Raw genomic sequence first — 19,286 nt, forward strand, 5'->3', positions numbered from 1 at the left:
TTTTTATAGACCCATAAGCAAACTGACGTTTTACACATGGGGAAGTATTTACAGCTGGTAATTCAATGCAGACAGCTTTTGCCTTTATTTGATATTTATATAGTGATTAGAGTGGCAAATATCAAAGCCTGCCTTAGAATCTCAAAATATTGATTTTCAGATCACACTGCTCTATCAGTGTTACTCAACTCTACTTCTTTCCCATATTAGGTTTGGCTGATTGCGCTGCATGCTTGGATCATTAGGTTTGCCAGTCTGTATTTTAGAGACCTGTACTTTTAAGAGCTGTTTCAGATTAGGGAGAAGGGAAATTGATAGATCAATGAGGCAGAAAAACTCAGGTCACACCATCCGAACCTCAAGCCTGCATTGATATAAATCGTTTTCATGTGGAATGCAGGAGAGGACTTTCTCTATTGTGGTACCCTAACTTCACAAATGCTTCTCCCCTGGAGAATGAGCTGGCAATGGCATTACTTGTCTTTTGGCATTAGGTGAAACATTAGCTTTGGCCTTTCCCATTCAGCACTTAATATCCACAGCCTGTCCATGTCTTTTGGCCTATCAGTGCCTCTCTGTCAGTGTCATGTGCTTAATTATTGTGTTTTAAATTAATGCATTATTTTTCCTAAGAGCCAGTTTGGTGCAATGATTAAGACACCGGTCTAGAAAATGGGAGACTGTCTGTTCTAGTCCTGCCTTAGGCATGAAGCCAGCTGGGTGACCTTGGATGTCTCTCTGCCTTAGGAAGAAAGCAGCGGCAAACCACTTCCAGAAATGTTGCCAAGAAAATTGCAGAGATTTGTCCAAGAGTCAAGATTGACTTGAAGGGATGTCTGTCTGTCTGTCTGTCTGTCTATCATTGGTTTTATTGATTTATTTTGTTTATGGCTATAACCCACTACAAGATCCTCTACATATTTTTAAAAAACCAAGCAAGGCCAATGAAGTTTTTATTTGCACAGGTCGCTGCAAAATAGAGTCTTCTTACTGCAGCACAAAGACCCCTCACTTACTGCTTGCTGAGGACATGTCCTCACAACACAGCCATTATCTCACAGGTAGTCTGCTGCTGAGACAGGCTGAAGCAGGTCCAAGAAGTTTTGTTCTCCCTGTTATTTTGGCAGACTTTCCATGTGGACCTACACAGAGAAGCCTTCAGAAGTTGGCAATCTATTGGGCTTCAACCAGCCCTTTGCAGGACTGCTTCCTCCCATCTAGCTCAAGGGTTTTATGTCTGGATGGCTCCTATACAATACATATAGTGGGGGCTGGAGGCCCAGAGTCAGAGCCTACCATCCACTAACTGCAGCTGCCAGTCTCTTCATCCATGGAAAGCTTTCAACAAGGAAGGCATGTAGGAAGGAAGTAGTACTGTGGCACAAGAGCCAAGCTGCACCGGCTCCTTCCCTTCTTCAGAGACTGGCAGGGCTCCCTCCAGAATGTTTCCATCTTTCATCTCCCCTTTCAGTACAGTATTGGGCATTTGAGGTAGGGGGGTTGCCCTGGCCCCTTCAACCACATTGAAGAAAAAGACAAACTATCCCCTTCCCATGAAAGGGAAGTGATTTTGAGGGAGAAATGCTGTGGGACAAGACACAGCAAAGGGGAAATGGGCATTTTTTAATAGAGCACATTTATCTCAACCACACCACATGTTCAGAACAGCAGTTGGTGATTTGTTTACCTACCAGGAGGTGAGGCTACGTGAGATGGGAAAGGTCAACCAGGAACCCACCAACCACTGCCCTGAAAGTATCCAACATTACATTCTGTAAGGGCAGCAACACGACCACCATCAGCTGTGGGAACAATGGTTTCTTTATTGGTGTGCTTCCTTACATCTCAAGGATGGGAGAAAAGCACATTTCAGTTGCTGTGTGTATGAGCTCTTACCCTACCATGTTGTGCAGACTCACCCCTTACATAGAAGTTCTGAAAGACAATTAAAAGACAGCTGGCTGACAGCAATTTAATATTTTATTATTGATAGCTGTGATGGAAAAATGCCACTAGTTGTGGTCACAAATCGTTGAGGGCCACGTTTGGTGGTAGGAAAGAGGTGTAGCTGTTGGATCTTTTTAAGCTAGGAACTATTGACATGACAGCTAATGGCTACTATGGAGGGGTTTGCCTGTGTTCTCTATATAGAAACAGATAGAAACTCTATAAAGAGACAGACATTCCTATCCTACTTCTCAAGTCATATTCACATTTAAATACATTTTCAGTGGGAATGTTCTTATGCAATGACTTCATGACAGACTTTCTAGTATAATATGTTGTTCTGAAATCTGTGTATCTATCTTTTCATATTCCAGCTGTGTTCCTCAAATGGCTTGGGTGGTTTAAATTAACACTTATATAAATGTATAGACATGAAAACAAAATAATAACCTAAAATCAGCATAAAACTCAGAAATTAATTTAGTTCTTATCTCGCAGGTGAATCCATTCCAAGCCATGGTTACTTTCTGTCTTTTTACATATCCTTCTGCTGCCACAGAGCTCGACAGCCCTCACAATCTGATTGTGACAGCTTCCACAGAAACATCCATCTCTGTGTCCTGGACCAAAGCCAAGGGTCCCATTGATCATTACCGGGTCATCTTCATGCAAGCTTCAGGAATGGCATCTGAGGTTACTGTTGCTAAAGATAAGTCTGAGCTTACACTCTCAGACTTAGAACCTGGGACTGAATATACTATCTCGGTCATTGCTGAAAGGGGCCGACAGCAAAGCTTGGAAAGCACAGTGGATGCCTTCACAGGTATTAAATAACTATCCGATTATATTAATCAGGTACTGAGGATCATCTCAAAAGTCTTCCATTGCTGTTTTATGGCTATCTAAGCATCCCATGTCACATTTGGTTGGTGCAAATGGTTTGTCTTGGACAAAGCCCTCTCCTATTTGGAAGATTTCTCTCATGGACTGGGTATCTGAATGTCCATGTGCATGTACACACACACACTTAATTTTTCCCACATCCCTGTTCCTCATGAGCTGCAGCCTTTCTTGACCTCTCCTTTTGTACAGAATAATCAATTTTGGAACAGTAATTTCTCAAATCAGTGAGTGTCAGGAAAGCGGGCAAGAACCATGCTGAGATGCAGTTGTACTCTAGTTTCTTTATTATTCCTACCCTATACAGAATCTTGCCAGACTAAAGGTATCCTAATTGCTCTAAAGGAAAAATACTCCCTGGACTCTAAGGCGGGTCCAGCCTAACTTTCTTGGCCGGCCTCCCAATGCTCTCAACACTGAGAGAACATTTATCTCCCTGGAATGCGCTCTCTCCTCCCTCAGCTCCGAGATCCATCACATCACCCCCCTCCCCAGGGACATGCTCCATCACAGTGAGCTAAAATTCAAGAGTGCTCACCAGATACATTCCAGAGATAAATTCCCTTCATCTTAATTGTAACCTTTCTTAGCTGAGAGGCACATTTGACTCTATTTTAAATTAATTAATTAAGCTGGGTTAATATTATCCTTAATGTATCATGATAATTTATGCAAGGTTTCACATACTCACACTCAAGCTTTTACGGTACGCATATAGCCTTGAGGTTTAGCCCTGCCCTATTTCTATGTTAATGAAAACTGCCTCTGATTATTTGATGAACACACCTAACTTTATCATTACATTTCATATCCATTTTCACATTTACAACTCTATTCTCTGCTCTTATTTTTAGGGTTCCGACCAATCACACAACTTCACTTTTCTCATGTAACTTCCTCCAGCGTGAACATCACGTGGAATGATCCCTCACCTCCAGCAGATAAGCTGATATTGAACTACAGCCCCAAAGATAAAGAGGAAACCAAGGAAGTGATGCTGGACCCTATGAAGAGACATGCTGCTTTGTCAGGTCTACAACCATCCACAGAATATATCATGTCCCTGGTGGCTGTGCATGGCCTTGTCAGCTCTGAGCCCATCGTTGGTTCAGTCACAACAGGTAAAAGAGCAGGGTGTTCTCTCTTTTTAAAAAAAAGTTTCTATACCTTTATTAATGAAATATATCAGTAAAAGTTTAAAAGAATATACTTACAACTTAAATTTATTTTTAACAAGTCTGCCCTTGACAACTGCTCAGAAGCCATTGGTAATGCAGGTAGCGGTAGCAAGATTGTAACCTGGACCAGCCTTCAGTTATTTTTTTACTTAATTTTAGTGTTTTTATTGCTTTCTAATGGAATATAATCTGCCATGAGATCTTCTAGATAGATCTCATAAATATTTAAAATAAATAAATCAGGTGAACAAAGAACAAGCTAGAGGATAAACCCATATCCAAAGCATACCTGCTTTATCTGGTATTCTGCTGTAGTTCTTCAAAATGAGCCTCTCCTCTTTTTTTTATAATAACTTTATTAAATTTTTAAGCAAGAAAGATAAAAACTAACAAATTAATATTTAAGATAAGGGAAAGAGAAGAAGGAAGGAAGGAAGGAAGGAAGGAAGGAAGGAAGGAAGGAAGGAAGGAAGGAAGGAAGGAAGGAAGGAATAAGTGCAGGAAAAAAAGGAAAAGAGATATAAAGAAATGACTTCCGATTTCTTTTACAACAGCTATAGGTATACATTTAAATTGAACTCTTACTCAATGGTCACAACATAAGTTTCATTTTTTCTATCATCTATTTTTTTCTAATCATCAAACCCATATATCATAATTTCATTTTTTTCTGTTTCACGCAAAAAGTCCAAAAGGGGTTTCCAGTAGGCATTAAACTTAGTGTCATTTCTCTAATCAAGGCTGTCAATTTAACCATCTCAGCAAGCTCCATCATCTTCACCATCCACTCTTCCATTGTGGGTAATCTCAAATCTTTCCACCATTGTGCATATAAAAGTCTTGCCGCTGTTCCATGAGTTTTTTCCAACGTTTTGTCAATCAGTCCCAAAAGAAACATCTCTGGCTTCAGTTGTATATTAATCTAAAAAGAGCAGGGTGTTCTCTATTGTGGTGTGATGCCTACTTTTTAATCTCTTCAGCAGGAGAGTTGATCACAAGGCCCCCTATGGGACCTAGGAAGAGTGCCTTTTCAGTGGTTGCCCCTGTGCTTATCTCTCCCCCGCCCCAAATTATGGTTGACTTCAGGAAAGCTGTTAAGACCTGACTTTTCCACCAGGCATTTGAGGCCAGTTGAGTAGGGTCCCCTTTTGGATGTTTTTATTATTGTGCTTGGTTGCCATCGCCATGTCATATTTTATATTTTATATTTATATAATCTGTTTTATATTATTTGAGGTTTTATTTCTGGTTTATTGTTTGTTTTTCTGTTGTATGCTGCCCAGAGTCACATTGTTGGAGCTGGGCAGCCTTATAAATCTAGTAAATGAATAAATATATAGATATAGATATAGATATATAAATAAATAAATAAGAAGAAGTACATGTTAAAGACAATCTTTGAAATGAGAGAATGCTCTTTGATTTACACTAAACTCTTATTCAGTATTAAAAATCACATTTAACCCAAGCTAGACTATCTTACTATACCTATTTAACATAAACAGTCCAGTTTTCTGAAATATCTGAAAACATAAATCACTGTATGTTTCAATCCTCTATACTGCTTGAAGGAGTCACATTAGGATACAGCTGCTTTAATAAATCAGCTCCTTAAACAGCCCCATCTGTTTTCACTAATGCACAGAAATCTGAAAAAAAGATGGGACTGCTTTAAAGAGCATATATTTCATCATATTCCAAAAAGACCTCTTTAACTCATGTTTGAAACATGGAATGTTTCAATATAACAGAGGAACAATACAGGTTATTTCTAATCTAAGAATGACATCTGAAGCCATAATGTTTGTTACGAGAATTATAACAAGGCGTAAATCTAATTTTTGATCTGTGAAGTAGGTATCTGTGAAGTAACCAGAAATCAATGTTCCATCTCAATTTATTTATCTTAGTGCTGTAATTCTCCAACTCTGCTGTTGGAGAACTGGTGGTCTGTTCCAAATAATGCATTTACATTATTAACAATTCCTGTAAGCCATAAATACGTATCACAAATATATCTGCCAGCTGAATCTTGGTGTAAGTCTAGTTGAGGATTTATCCTTTTCTGATGAGGGGCAATGGCTGGAACAGAAACTAATGCAGCATACAAGAGTTGGAGGCTCCTCTGAAGGAAGTCAGTATTATTCTGTAGATTCCAAAATTATTCCTCAGGAGGTAAGAATGAAGAGAACCTTGCTGGAGGCTAAGGTGACTTAGACTTGTTCTCATAACTAGCTGTAGAGAGGCTTCCAGCTAGAAACAAGTAGCCATAACACAATCTGTGGTCATAGACTTCAGACTGGAGTGAGCAGCAGTAATGACAAGGACAAGAAGATCTCTATTTTTTGTCTTCTCACAAATCCCCATTGCTAGTGCCATTAATAGCACTTTGCCTTCACTTGTCTGGACTACAGAGAGAGCTGGTACCCCAGCAAACCATTTTCAGAATACAGGATCACACAGCTGAAATTTGGTCAATAGAACTGCTGATTTTTGTTTGTTTCCTTCCTTAAAAATAAGAGTGGAAATGGAAGAGGGGGGCTTCTGGGAAGCAGACTGATTCCATTTCTCCTTAACTACCCGCACACGCACACACACGTGCACCCACACACACAACCCCCTCAGCCTGAAATTGGTTTTAACGGCAACAGAGAGCTTTTAGGAATGAAAATGGGACTGGCCTGCTTCCCACTCACACTCCCCCAGAAGAGCAGGTCCATGATCTGAGGGTTCTCACACGTTCACAGCTCCTGCCCATCTTTGGCTGGTATGGCGGTTGCACGGGCGGGGGGGAGGGGTTGGAGGCCCTGATTGCAGTGACCTCATCCTAGTCACCTCACAGTTAAACCACTGCAACACATAGGCTGCCTTTGGAGAGGACTTGGAAGCTACAGTTGGTCCAAAATGCAGTGGCTAGTTGCTAACTGGAGCTAGCAGATAAGGCCATATAATACTTATGCTCCAGTTGTTGCACTGCTACTGCTTTGCTTCAGGGCCCAATTCAAAGTCGTACATGGCTCAGCTGTCAGCCCCATTTGATAGATGAAACCAGGAAATCAACTCCACAGGAAGGCTAAAACTGCCTTTATTGAGATTGGCTCTAATAACAGAATCCTGCAAGTCTGATTGTGCTGTACCTCCTCTCCCTTTTTATACTCCAGTGAATCAGGAAGGTCTCTGCCTGAGGCACTTCTGAATTTTATCTGGTTTCTCAGATTTAAAAAAAATGTTTCAGCCTCTTTTGCCTAGATAACGGTTCTTGCATATTTCCATCAAGGTCATCTTCCATACTCTCTACATCAACTTTCACAAATAGGGCCAGCTCACTTATGATTTTCAGTCCCAGATGTCTTTTTTTCTTTTCTCAGACATTTCTCAGACATTTTCACCCCATTTACACTGCAAAATTATATTTAACCCATGAGCGTGTGCGCTGGCCCATGAAGTGCACCTACTGCTTTTCGCTCTTTCATCGTATTTTTCAGATTTTGGCGCCCCCTAAAATTTGGCACCCATAGGCCAGGGCCTACTCGGCCTTAGCCTAGAGCCAGCCCTGTTTGCAGAACAGTCTCTCCTGGCAAGTTTCAATCCATCTGGTATATCTCTTCAAGGATATGCTGTGGGTCCCCACCCTATGTGAGTGAAGGGATCAGGAGCCTGACAACATTCCTTCTGCCCCCATGCTTTGGAAAACCTTGCCTCCTGAGATTCCCTTAGTCTCCAGACCCAGGGTGTTTGGGTGCTGATGGTGTCAGGACTGCCTTAGAGATAGGTTTTTCATTTTGATTACTATTTGTTTTTTATGGGATGTATATATCTGTATTTTCCTGTGAAGTAGGTTGCATACACATTTTTGTATAAACAAATAAATTCTTACCTTGTCCCATCCCCCAAATAATTCAGTCATCACTCTTAGGGCAACATCACCATCCTTCCAGCAGTATTGCTTGTGGTCTTCCAGCTGGTCAAGGGAGAAAGTTGTAACTCCTGACCTGGAAAAGTTACTCTCCCCACCCCCACCCCATGCAGGATTACAGAACTTGTTTGTTTCTTTTCTCTTCTTGCTGTCATAAGCCTGTACCTGACTGTCAAACTCTAAACAGCATGAGAAATCCCAAGGCTCCTTTATTGCAGCCAGTTAATTTGTCCTGGGTTGTTGCTACAGGGATCTTCATATCCATCCTTCTATTATTTCTTTTCTGAGTTTTTCCTTGGGAATACAATCCGTTCCGCATGCAATACAAAGGAATTATATATGTATGCTCAGTTAACTTCCAAATCCACACTGCAGACAAGAAACCAAATTTGTTCAGTATACTTCATTCTGAAATGCCCTTCAGAGGGCCACAAGCCTTCTTCCAGCTGATGTGTGTGTGGGAGACAAAAGCCTAGTCCTTGGTGAAGCAATAGATACGTTTTGGGACTGTCCTACTTGAGGATACAAATGAATACTTCTCTCTCTCTCTCTCTCCCCCACACACACACACACACATATGTCAACACATAAAAAATCTAGCATTTCAGAAAGAAGACTAGACTAGGATCTTTCTTCCTGATATCTACATTTTTTATATGTAAACACTGATGTGATATTTACATGAGAAGAAAGAGACTGATCCACTAGCTGAGTGAGTGATTTTGTAGTTCTACCACACCACCTGATTACTTTTACTGGTGGTTAAATCTAGCCAGGATCTTGACCCACCCAGCATATAAGGTGGGATGCCACTTCAAAAAGAGTTGTTTTTATGGAACAACACAGATTTCAGACTGAATATCAGATTCACTGGCAAAACTTCAGTACAATTTCCCAGGCACTAATTTCAACACCAGGTCATTAGACCATAGGCTTCTACTCATCTTAAGACTCTGTCACACAACCCAGCATGGCTAGATAAGAATCTTTATTGCATTCTAGGAAGGTTCCACTAATACACTTGATTGCCTTTTGTCAACATGAAAGTGAAACTCCTTCTTTATGCATATAAAGATGTTTCTTTCTCCCATCCTTCCCATGGTTTACTGTTTTCCTTTGCATTTCTCAGCTTTGAAGCTCAGTAACTGTTGGCAATTCACATAACTGACATCTCTGCCTGAGATGTTCCCTCACTGGGGAGATTTTAAGTTGAAAACATAGGATATGATCATCCACTGCACAAGACTGTGAAGAATCTTTGAACGCAAAACACACCTTAGAGACCGTGAGGCATACATTAATTAATCATTTTGACCGCTCCCTCCCTCTGGCAACTCATGTAACTTTTTCATTTGTGCTTCCCCCCACCCCCACCCCGACTATGTTGTCATTCACCCAGAACTATGCTTTTCTTCCTCATCCTTTCAAAGAATAGATCTGACCATCTACTTTCACTGGTGTTCCAGAGCACAGAAAAGAGACTCTTTAAACTGTCTGAACTAAATGTAGAAAGGATTCCCACCCTGTAAAACCCAAATAACAAAGAATTAATAACCCTTTATCAAATGAAAGCACTTTTTTACAGCATCAGAAAAAGTAAACATTTGGGTAGAAGAACCTTTTTTTTTTGGCTTTGTAGAACATTTAGGAACAATGGAAGAATAGGCACAGTCGTTTCCGTCTCATGACAATGCTTTCACTTATTACATAACTGTCTTATTTGTTGTAAAAATTGCAGAGATATTGAAGCTTGACTAATACAAGTAGATTCACTGAATATGTTAGGGTTGGCTCCTTAACAATGGAATTTCTAACAAGACAACCCATTTCTGGCTTCAAACTGAGTGAAGGCCAAAGCCCATTCACTCACTCACTCACTCACTCACTCACTCACTCACTCACACCCACTTCAGTCCACATTTTATGGTCTTTTCATCAATAATGACAACTAAAATAGATAGATAGATAGATAGATAGATAGATAGATAGATAGATAGATAGATAGATAAAATGATAAGATTTTGGAAAATAATATATCACTGCTGAAGAATGATACCAAGCAGTTCTAATGTAACATACAGTATATTTAGTATATATTTCAGTAATCAATAAAAATAGGAGAAAAACACATTTTTGTTTCAATATAACAAAACTGAAGTCTCTCCTCTACCACCATTTTCTTCCTATCAAAATACCACATTTTCTTGGCAGCACAATGCTGGACCCCACACATCACTCAGAGCCAAGCTATACATTGTAAAAAGGAACATGAATCATGGAGGGTGGGGTGAAGTGGGGAGGTTGGCAACCCTATGTCACCCTGATACTTCCACGCCAAACAGCTAGTCACCTCTTGTCCTGGTGCTATTTACAATAATAAAGCAAATCTTTTTAGAGCCTCGTGTGGCGCAGAGTGGTAGGCGGCAGTACTGCAACCGAAACACTCCCCACGACCTGAGTTTGATCCCAGCGGAGGGTGGTTTCTCGGGTAGCCGCCTCAGGTTGACTCAGACTTCCATCCTTCCGAGGTCGGTAAAATGAGCACCCAGCTTGCTGGGGAAGGCGACGACTGGGGAAGGCAATGGCAAACCACCCCGCTCTATAGTCTGCCAAGAAAACATCACGAAAGCGGCATCCCCCCAAAGGGTCAGAAAATGACTCAGGACCTTTCTTCCTTTCTTTTTACTAAAATATGCTATTTCAGAAACCCACCCAAGAGAAGTGAATCAGGATAACCAATACCTGAAGCATAGCTTCCAGCAGTGGGTAGTGGGAGAGAGACAGTCCCACTCTGCTTCTAATTGTGAGGTGTGCACATATGCATATCACTCCTCGCTTCATTTGAAAGTACTCAAACGTGTTGCTAATGTTAAAGAGCAGTAGGAAACTCTGAATTTTTATAGAAATCGGGTGGAAAACCAGTTTTCCTAGGATCACGGGTCACATTCAGTTTACTTCCAAAGTTCAGTATAACAGATTAGTTCAGACTTCTAGTAAGAAAAGCCAGGCCCACAAGTAGGGTCTGTGTCACCCGGGGCAAACATGGATTCCGTGCCCATTTTGGTGCCCCCCCAGCACTCATTTTGGCACCCCCTCCAGTGCGGCACCCAGGGCACATGCCCCGCTTGCCCCCCCTAGTTACGGCCCTGAGAAAAGCCTGGGATACGTAAAAGAAAATTGTTAACTGCAACTACCTTGGATTTTGGCTCCATCTACTTCTTGCTTTAACCCACCTACTATGTAGCCCTCATAGACATCCATACAAATTACCCCTAAGGGTATAGCAGATAAAAAGCTGCAAATTACTGGAATAAATGAATGTAAATATGTAAATATGCATAATGATAAGTATTGTTTAAAAAGTATACCACAGTTACCAGCATGGAGAAGACTTTTAAAACTTTAAAATAACATAATCAAGGAGGCGACATATGTAACTTCTAGCAAACCATGATAAATGATGAATGCAAAAAAAATGTGTACTCTAATTGGGATTAATTGTAAGCATTTTTAAAAAGCATGTCAGGAATGTCATTTTGAAGCAGTGCTATAGAACAAAGAAGTCCTGTTTAATCAGGCTCTTCAAATGAACATGATTTTTCCCCATCACTGCTAAGATCAAACACCTCCTCTGATTGCAATGCATAAGAGAAAAATGTTTAGACTTCCAGTATAACACAACTGCCTATGAAGTATATCACAAATTTCCTATTTTTCATCATTTGGAAAAATTCCCTTATTCTGGTCATCAGAAAAGGTAAAAAGTAGCTGGCAGATTGGAGTAAATTATAGTGGATAAGGATAATGTTTATTAGTTTAACAGATGAAAAATTACATTTGAAGGGGTTTCTTATGTTCTCTAACTGGGAGGGAAAAGTTGTTTTAGAAGGGGATGCTCTATTGAGAATTGAAGTGTTTTGTAGAAATAATGCTTACTATAATCTAAATTGGAGTAAGAGGTTGATATTGATTTATGTACTATATCTTTGCTGTAGAAAGTCGGAAGTCACTCTGTAGTAGTTTTGTTTGTATTTCCACACTTTCTAGTTTTTTCTCTTTTCTTTGTAGGTCTCTTTATTTCATTCTTGTTAGTTTTTATCTCTATGTTGAAAATAATTAATAAAAGTTCTTTAAGAAAAGTTTAAAAGTAGAATATCAGGAATCACTTATTTTGTTATGAGATCACTATGTACTATATATATATATATATAATTGCTACCCAAAGGGATTCACTATATGCCCATTACAATGTGAAGTTCTTAAATTTTTACCCGCTGCCTTTTGTTTCATATAGGGATTGATCCACCAAAGAACCTGACAATTATCAATGTGACTACAGAATCTGTGACTCTCCATTGGGCACCTCCAATTGCACCTTTTGACCACTATAAGATTTCCTGCAAATCTATCCGAGGTAATACTGCTTCATCCCAAAAGTTTGTGAATGGAGTTTTGGGCTCCAATAGACAATATATAAATGGATTTAAACTAATGCCAGGCTTCAACAGGATAACTAATTAACCAGCTGCTCTAGTTTCAGGCAACATTATCAAGATTCTTACTGAATGCATGAACAGTTTTTCCTTTGAAGAGAGACTAGCAACATAGTCCCATTCAGACTTAAGACCCAGCTTATTGGATACAGCTTATTCTCCGTTATGTTTGCTGAGAATTGCAGTCTTAATGTGCTGAAAAAATTATTCTGTTGCAGTTCCATAAAATGATAGGCCAGACTTCCAAAGATTTTAACTTTAAAAGACAGATGGGCAATTAAAATTAAGCAGGGGTAAATGTTTTGGCAAGGGACCTTCATTGCATTTGACAAGCACCTTGAATAAGCTACTTCTATACAAAAAGTCATTTGCTAATTACTTGAAATACACATTCCCCAGAAGTAATTCACTGTATATGTAATTCTGTCATCTGCCTTTCCTTCTGACATCCTGCTCTAAACATGGAAGCATGTTTACATATAATGCAATTGCATATTTTGAAAAACATAAAGAGCAAAATAGCACTATACATTTGCAGAGAAATTGGAGTTGAGTAGATGCATATATGTCTATTTATTGTATAGAATATACTGTAGTAATTAAAGTACTGAATCAGGATAAGAGAGATACAGGTTCAAATCCATCTTCAGCCATGGAAACTTACAAGGTGGTTTGGGCCAGTCATTATCTCTTAGCCCAACCTAATTCACAGGTTTTTACTGTAGGGATAAAATTAAATGAAATCACATACAAGCTCCCTTAAACTACAGAAGAGGCAAAATATAAATCTACCAAATAAATAATAAACAACATGTTTCCCCAAGCAAGTATAATATGAGTTCATACATTGTGGTAAGCCACCATTGGCTTATCAAATAAGCTGCAATTAGCTTGGTTCACACAATACAATAGTTTACATAGCTTGTAAACTATGGCTAGAAGTCGTAGTTTACAAACCACAATGGTGAGTTCAAATATTTTAAGCCAAAACCAAACAAACTACAGTATTATTTTGCACAATACATGAACCCAGTGAGTATGTGGAGTTGTCTAGGCTGTTAGAACAGGAATTTTATCATGCTTAGAAAATCTTAAAGCAAAGCATAGATAAAGGTATCTCCAAAAGTACTGGGAATAGTAAATCTATTCTTGGATTGGTTCTCAAAGTATATTTCAAGGATCTCTGAATTTTCCCATGAGGTAAGTTATGCTGGAGAAGCCTCTCCTTCAGACAATTTGCTAACTACAATCCACCTTTAATAGTAATGCACAGTGTCAAGAAAGTATTCTGTACATTTCTGGATTGCACTTTCAATTATGAAGTCCACCAAGTTTGAACTGAAACAATACCAGAGATTTTCTGCATATGACTGCCAATTAGTATTCTTCCAGTGGGTTAGAAGACTTCCAATGGCCACTTCCCCAGATTTTAGGTGCTTACTTGGATCTAGAAAAGAAGGAAGCATCACAAGGCAATGGAACTAAGACTGGAGACTCTGCCTGGATACCACCTCACATTTCTCAGGCTGTATTTGGAATGCCTACATTTGCTGAGAATAACAAGGTCATTTTCTCAATTCATACAGGGCGAGGTGACAGCACAGTTATTGCGAAAGGTGTCACTGAATATACTCTCAACTACCTGCAGCCTTCAACTGAATATGAAATCAGCCTGAAGAGTATAAGGGGCAGAGAGGAAAGTGAGCCACTCTTACACGCCATGTATACAGGTATGAGGTGCCTCTTTGAAAATAGAGTTCAACAAGTTTATTTGGGAAAAAGATGGCATCATGATGGAACAGCAGTATTGGCTAATTATAGGATGACCTGGTATCCCACTGATCCCCTTGAGTTTGACTGTGACTCAGGAACTAGACGTTTCAATGGAAGCAAATTTGGGGAAGCCAAAGAACGTTCCAATCTTATTGCATTAATGAGTTCCTGCCATGCTCTGTTTAGAAGTCTAAGCATCAAACTGCATTGGTCATATTGAACTAGTATTCAGGTTCATATATTTCACTAAATAGCTACTGGGTACATGGGCTCTGACAAAGTAAAGAGACAACTGTTGTTAATTTGGCAAATAAATTTTGAATTCTTCCTTTGGGACAAAGTTCCATTACTGCCCACTGAGAAGAAAGTTATAAAGGGAGGACTAATAGTAAACAATATGTAAAATATTCTACCCCAGCGGAATCAGCTTGTATTATTCTAAATCAGAGGCAACTTGTTTTGGACTTGAGGCTGCAACTCACCCTTTCAAGTTGCCTAAGGGACACAGATCAGAAAAACCTGTTTGTGAAGCATTCACTTGTATTTACATCTTTACTTTAATGTTGACCTGAAAATCATACTATCTGAATTTGGGCATTCTTGGGAATAATTCAGGAGTAGCAAAAGAGTGCTGAGTCTAAAGTGTGGTCCACAAATTGCCTATCCTATTCCAGATGTTCCTGTAATTAGCCTCTTCTGATATTATCTCAGAATCCATCCTGATGGAACAATAATAATATGGCTAGTACAGTGGAGTACATTGAATAGTGTTTCTCTAAACTTACAGGTATAGATAGGCAAATAGATAGGCAGCTTTTCAGCTTATATAATTCTCTTTCCTTTTTTTTTTTTGTGAGGGGAGGGAGGTGAAAACTCAAAATATCTCTTGTCATGTGTTAGTGCTAAGTTATTGCTAAAGAGGTAATCCAAACATGTTCTAAACCAGTTACTTCCATAGTCTAGTAAAATCTAAGCTTGAAGCACAGCAACTTCAAGGAAGGCTGCGGCAAAGAATCAAATGCTTCATGGATAATGAATTTTAAGTGGGTACTTGTTGATGTGATTGATCTAAAACATTTGTCCATCCATCAATCAATGACTCTGGGTGGCTTACAAAAGTTCCATGAGGGTTTTGCTGTCATAACATTATTTTCCTGCATAACCTTTGGCCTTTAGTATGCTTACTATTGTTTTGATCTTATTTTTTTCATCATCACTAATGGTTGAAATGACTACATGATTATTTTGATGGCTCCCTCACCTTGTTTTTTGCCTCTTTTGCAGCCATGGATCATCCAAAGAATTTGATTGCCATAAACATTACCCCAACAGAAAGCCTGCTAAAGTGGGACCCACCTGTGGTTGAAGTCGAAAATTATGCCATTGTGCTTACCCATGACAGTGGTATGTCTTTACTTAATGATCAGGACTCAGCATGGAATTGGGGCAACCACCTTTGATCACCTGAGATAAATACCAGAGACTGGGGCCATTGGTGAAAGTTGATATTAATCATAAAATGCTGCAGTATGTTTCCCCTTGGCACAAATTTCATTCTATTTTTTTTAATTTTCTTTTAATCTGAAATCTTTATATATTTTTCGATACTTGATATATAGATGATAGATAGTTTATAATTTTCTTTTTCCTTTTTTCTGTTTTGTTTGTTATTATCGTTTCTTATATTTTTCTTTTTGTTTATAGTTTGTTTTCTTGTAGTTTTTTAAAAGTTAGTTGGCTTCGTTTTCTGTTTTTCTGCATTTTTTAAAACTTAATAGTAAATTTTAAAAAAAAATTAAGGGGGCCATAGGGTTCTAACTGGCACTTTAAGTATCAGATTTTGGCCAGGCCTTCCATCTTTCCCAGTCCCAGATAAATGAAGGTCAGCTGTTCTTAATTTTTTTCAGTTGTTATGCTTTCAGACCTTGTCCATCTCTACACTTTGCTACATTTCAAGGAAGCAGAATTTTGTCTGAAATTTGTAGAGAAAAGATAGAAGAAGAACCATATTTTTAGAAGTGTTTGCTGTTAGTTAATAAGACAATTAGCCATTGACTCAATACTGTTCCCTTGCAGAAATTAGAAGAAGTAACTAATTCAGGACAAAAAGTAAGAGCTGCTTTGTTGTCCTTCTTCAACATTATTTACTTCAGGCAGGATTCCTGCAATATAGGATGAATTCACACCAACCCATTTTTCACTACCAAGAAGTAATATTGTGTATGAATCATAGAATAGTTCCCAGTTGTGACATAGCAATGAATCTCCATGTTTATCCCAGTATTAAAAATGAATCTTCCACAAGCTTGAATCATGACTTAACATGAATTCAGCAGACCCAGTTTTTGAGATTTGCCAAATTTGTATCTGATTATAACCTTGCTGAAGTCTATGTTATTAATAAAGCTGAAATATTGCATGGAGAAAGTTGTCAGAATTAATATGATATCTGAAAGCTGATTGTGTGATTCTACTCTTCTTTTCCTTTGTAAGATTGAATGAGCTATTTGACAATTAACTCTAATTCTTGTTTCCAGTTGGATCCCACACTAGCCTCATGTTCTGTTCAGTCCTTTTGCCTTCTAATTTCAGTTGCAGGAGAAACTATTCTGGTGGATGGGACCAACCAAGAATATAAGCTTATCAGTTTGCTTCCCAGTACCAGCTATAAAGTCACTATGTATGCTATCAATGGACCGGTCACTAGCAGAACTATTTTCACCAACTTCACCACTCGTAAGTATAACATATTCTTCCCTCTGATAGGAATTTACAAGTTGATTTCAAATACTGGGAAGAAATGAAAGGAAGATATTGCTTGATTCAGATAAGCCACAATTGCATCTATGTTTTCTGGGTTAAGCTCAGTGATTTATTGTATACCTTTCCTTTTCTGCTGCCACTCCTGCTCAAGATTGTTTAAAAAACATTAAAAATAATGTAGAGGAGTGATGGCCAGTTTCTTCTGTAGTGGGGTGGAACCTTTATTGATCCCACTGAGCCTGAAGAACCTGGCAGGCATTTTATCCCCTGGAAAATTACAAACTTCTGCATGAGTCTTTTTTTTAAAATTATCATCATCACCCTCCACATAGATATGTAGGCCTCTTCTTCTATCCCTTTTCTAACTTTACAGTTTTGGATCCACCATCAAATCTGACAGCAAGTGAAGTGACTCGGCGAAGTGCACTTCTTTCATGGCTTCCTCCCATAGCTGAGATTGAGAACTACATCATGATATACAGATCTCCTGATGGAAGTCGCAAGGTGGGTCCTTCATCTTGGAGCTCTGTAACGGGCTGGCAACCTTTTGTGGCTGAGCCTGTATCAAAGATTTGGGGAGGAGGTGGGGGCCATAGTAGCCGAAGTAAGCGAGCATCTATGTTAAGCCTATTTTCAGGTTTCCTGTATACTTACACTACAATTCTCATGAGTTTTCTACCTTTTAATGGCAGGAACTGATACCACTGATTTTTGGATAGTGGCCAGGTTTGCCCACTTGTGGTCTATAACGATCAGTCGTTGAATCAAACCAAAAGCTACTTCGAGATTTTTCTTTTGTAAGTTTTGCTTGCAGATAATGACCCTAGGGAGTCCTGAATTCATCTACAGAGTAACACAATTGTAATACAAGTCATTTCTCCTCCCTAGTTTGTTTTGACTTGGCTTCCATTGTTTCATAATTCCTAATGCTCCTACAAATCAAGAATCATATATTTGATTTGATGTGTATTACTTAATACTGTAAAGTATGGAGCCCTTTGGATTGTGGGGTGGGGAGAATAACAAGAAAAGAAAAATATGTTTCTTAAATAGAAGGATATTTATTTGTTTCTGCTGCAAAACATTGTAAACACTGATTCTGTTGTAAACACAGACTTCAGTTTCAACCAGTCCCTTGTTCTGGGCAACCAGTCATGTATAGCCAATAATGGGGCACATGGGACTACTCAGATGAGAGACCAGCAGAACACTCCAGGACTGTACACTAGACTGGAAAGTTGAAATAATATCATGGAAGGCACTAGCAAGCCGTTTTTATACTGTTGCCTAGAAAACTAAATTGGCATCTTTATGTAGTTACTGAGAGTAGATCTCAAATTGAGGGAACATTTACAATTTTATTTATGATCTATTGTAGTAGTTTTATGGCATTGTTATTACAATAAGATAGCACTCACGCCTGCATAGTATGAAAAACTAATGGAAGGAAGCAACCAGCAAGCAAGCAAAGCTGGCTAGAGTCTTCCCTTATATGATGCAGAATCCTTTCACACAGTTACAGTATTCAGAGCATTTCCCCACCTCTATTAGAGCCATTCTGTAGTCACAGAAGAGAAGCAGAATTAGGAATAACCTCATATCTTTACCAATTGCAGGGGAATTGTACAAGAGATAAGATACTTCAACCTCCATCTTTTTAAAGATATGATTTATTAAATAGATTTTATGTGCTGTTTTTACCCAAAAAGAACATTAACTTCCCCTAGCTAAAAACACCCTAAGCCTTCACAGAAGCCATTTCCATCAATCGTCCTGCCAAATACTGCAGAGAGTGAAGTGGGCTAATGTCATTTCTATCCAAACTTGCACACAACTTTTTAAAGATTTTTAGCAACATCTTTGTAAAGCTTTATGGATTTGATTTGATTTAATTTGATGCTGCCCAACACCAATGACTCTGGGTGGCTCACAGGACACCAAAGCAATATAAAAACAATATAACAGAAACAAGCCAACAACAGAACCAGACTCAGACAAAGAAAAAGGGGAGCAAGATGATGAACCCGGCAAACCCTAAAACATCCCACCACCAACTAACATCCAACAAAGGGGGCACCAACCACCCTATCCCAAGGCCTGGGAGAACAGCCAAGCAAAGGCAAACTTCCTGGGTCCTGATAGGTGGCATTGTTTAATCGAAGGATCCTGGAGTCTGCCAACCCTGTCAGCTTGAATTGACCAGGCAGATCCCAGGGGACATAGGCAGTCCCTCAAATAACTGGGCCCTATGCTATGTAGGGTTTAATAGGTCACAACCTCACCTTGAATTGCACCCAGAAGTAAACTGCCAACCAG

The 19,286-nt window shown here is 39.1% G+C and overlaps 1 protein-coding gene across 1 annotated transcript in view; it reads left to right on the top strand.

The window, feature by feature from the left end:
* Positions 1-19,286, top strand: part of TNR (tenascin R) — a 126,354-nt gene that overhangs the window by 62,856 nt on the left and 44,212 nt on the right. Inside the window, exons 9-16 of the mRNA XM_063298490.1 lie at positions 2,507-2,770; positions 3,702-3,968; positions 12,236-12,355; positions 13,827-13,829; positions 14,021-14,164; positions 15,492-15,611; positions 16,800-16,943; positions 17,344-17,474. Of these exons, the coding sequence (XP_063154560.1) occupies positions 2,507-2,770; positions 3,702-3,968; positions 12,236-12,355; positions 13,827-13,829; positions 14,021-14,164; positions 15,492-15,611; positions 16,800-16,943; positions 17,344-17,474 (1,193 nt within the window). The remainder of the gene's footprint in view (positions 1-2,506; positions 2,771-3,701; positions 3,969-12,235; positions 12,356-13,826; positions 13,830-14,020; positions 14,165-15,491; positions 15,612-16,799; positions 16,944-17,343; positions 17,475-19,286) is intronic.

The sequence above is a fragment of the Candoia aspera genome, chromosome 3, assembly GCF_035149785.1.
Source record: "Candoia aspera isolate rCanAsp1 chromosome 3, rCanAsp1.hap2, whole genome shotgun sequence".
NCBI classification, from domain to species: domain Eukaryota; kingdom Metazoa; phylum Chordata; class Lepidosauria; order Squamata; family Boidae; genus Candoia; species Candoia aspera.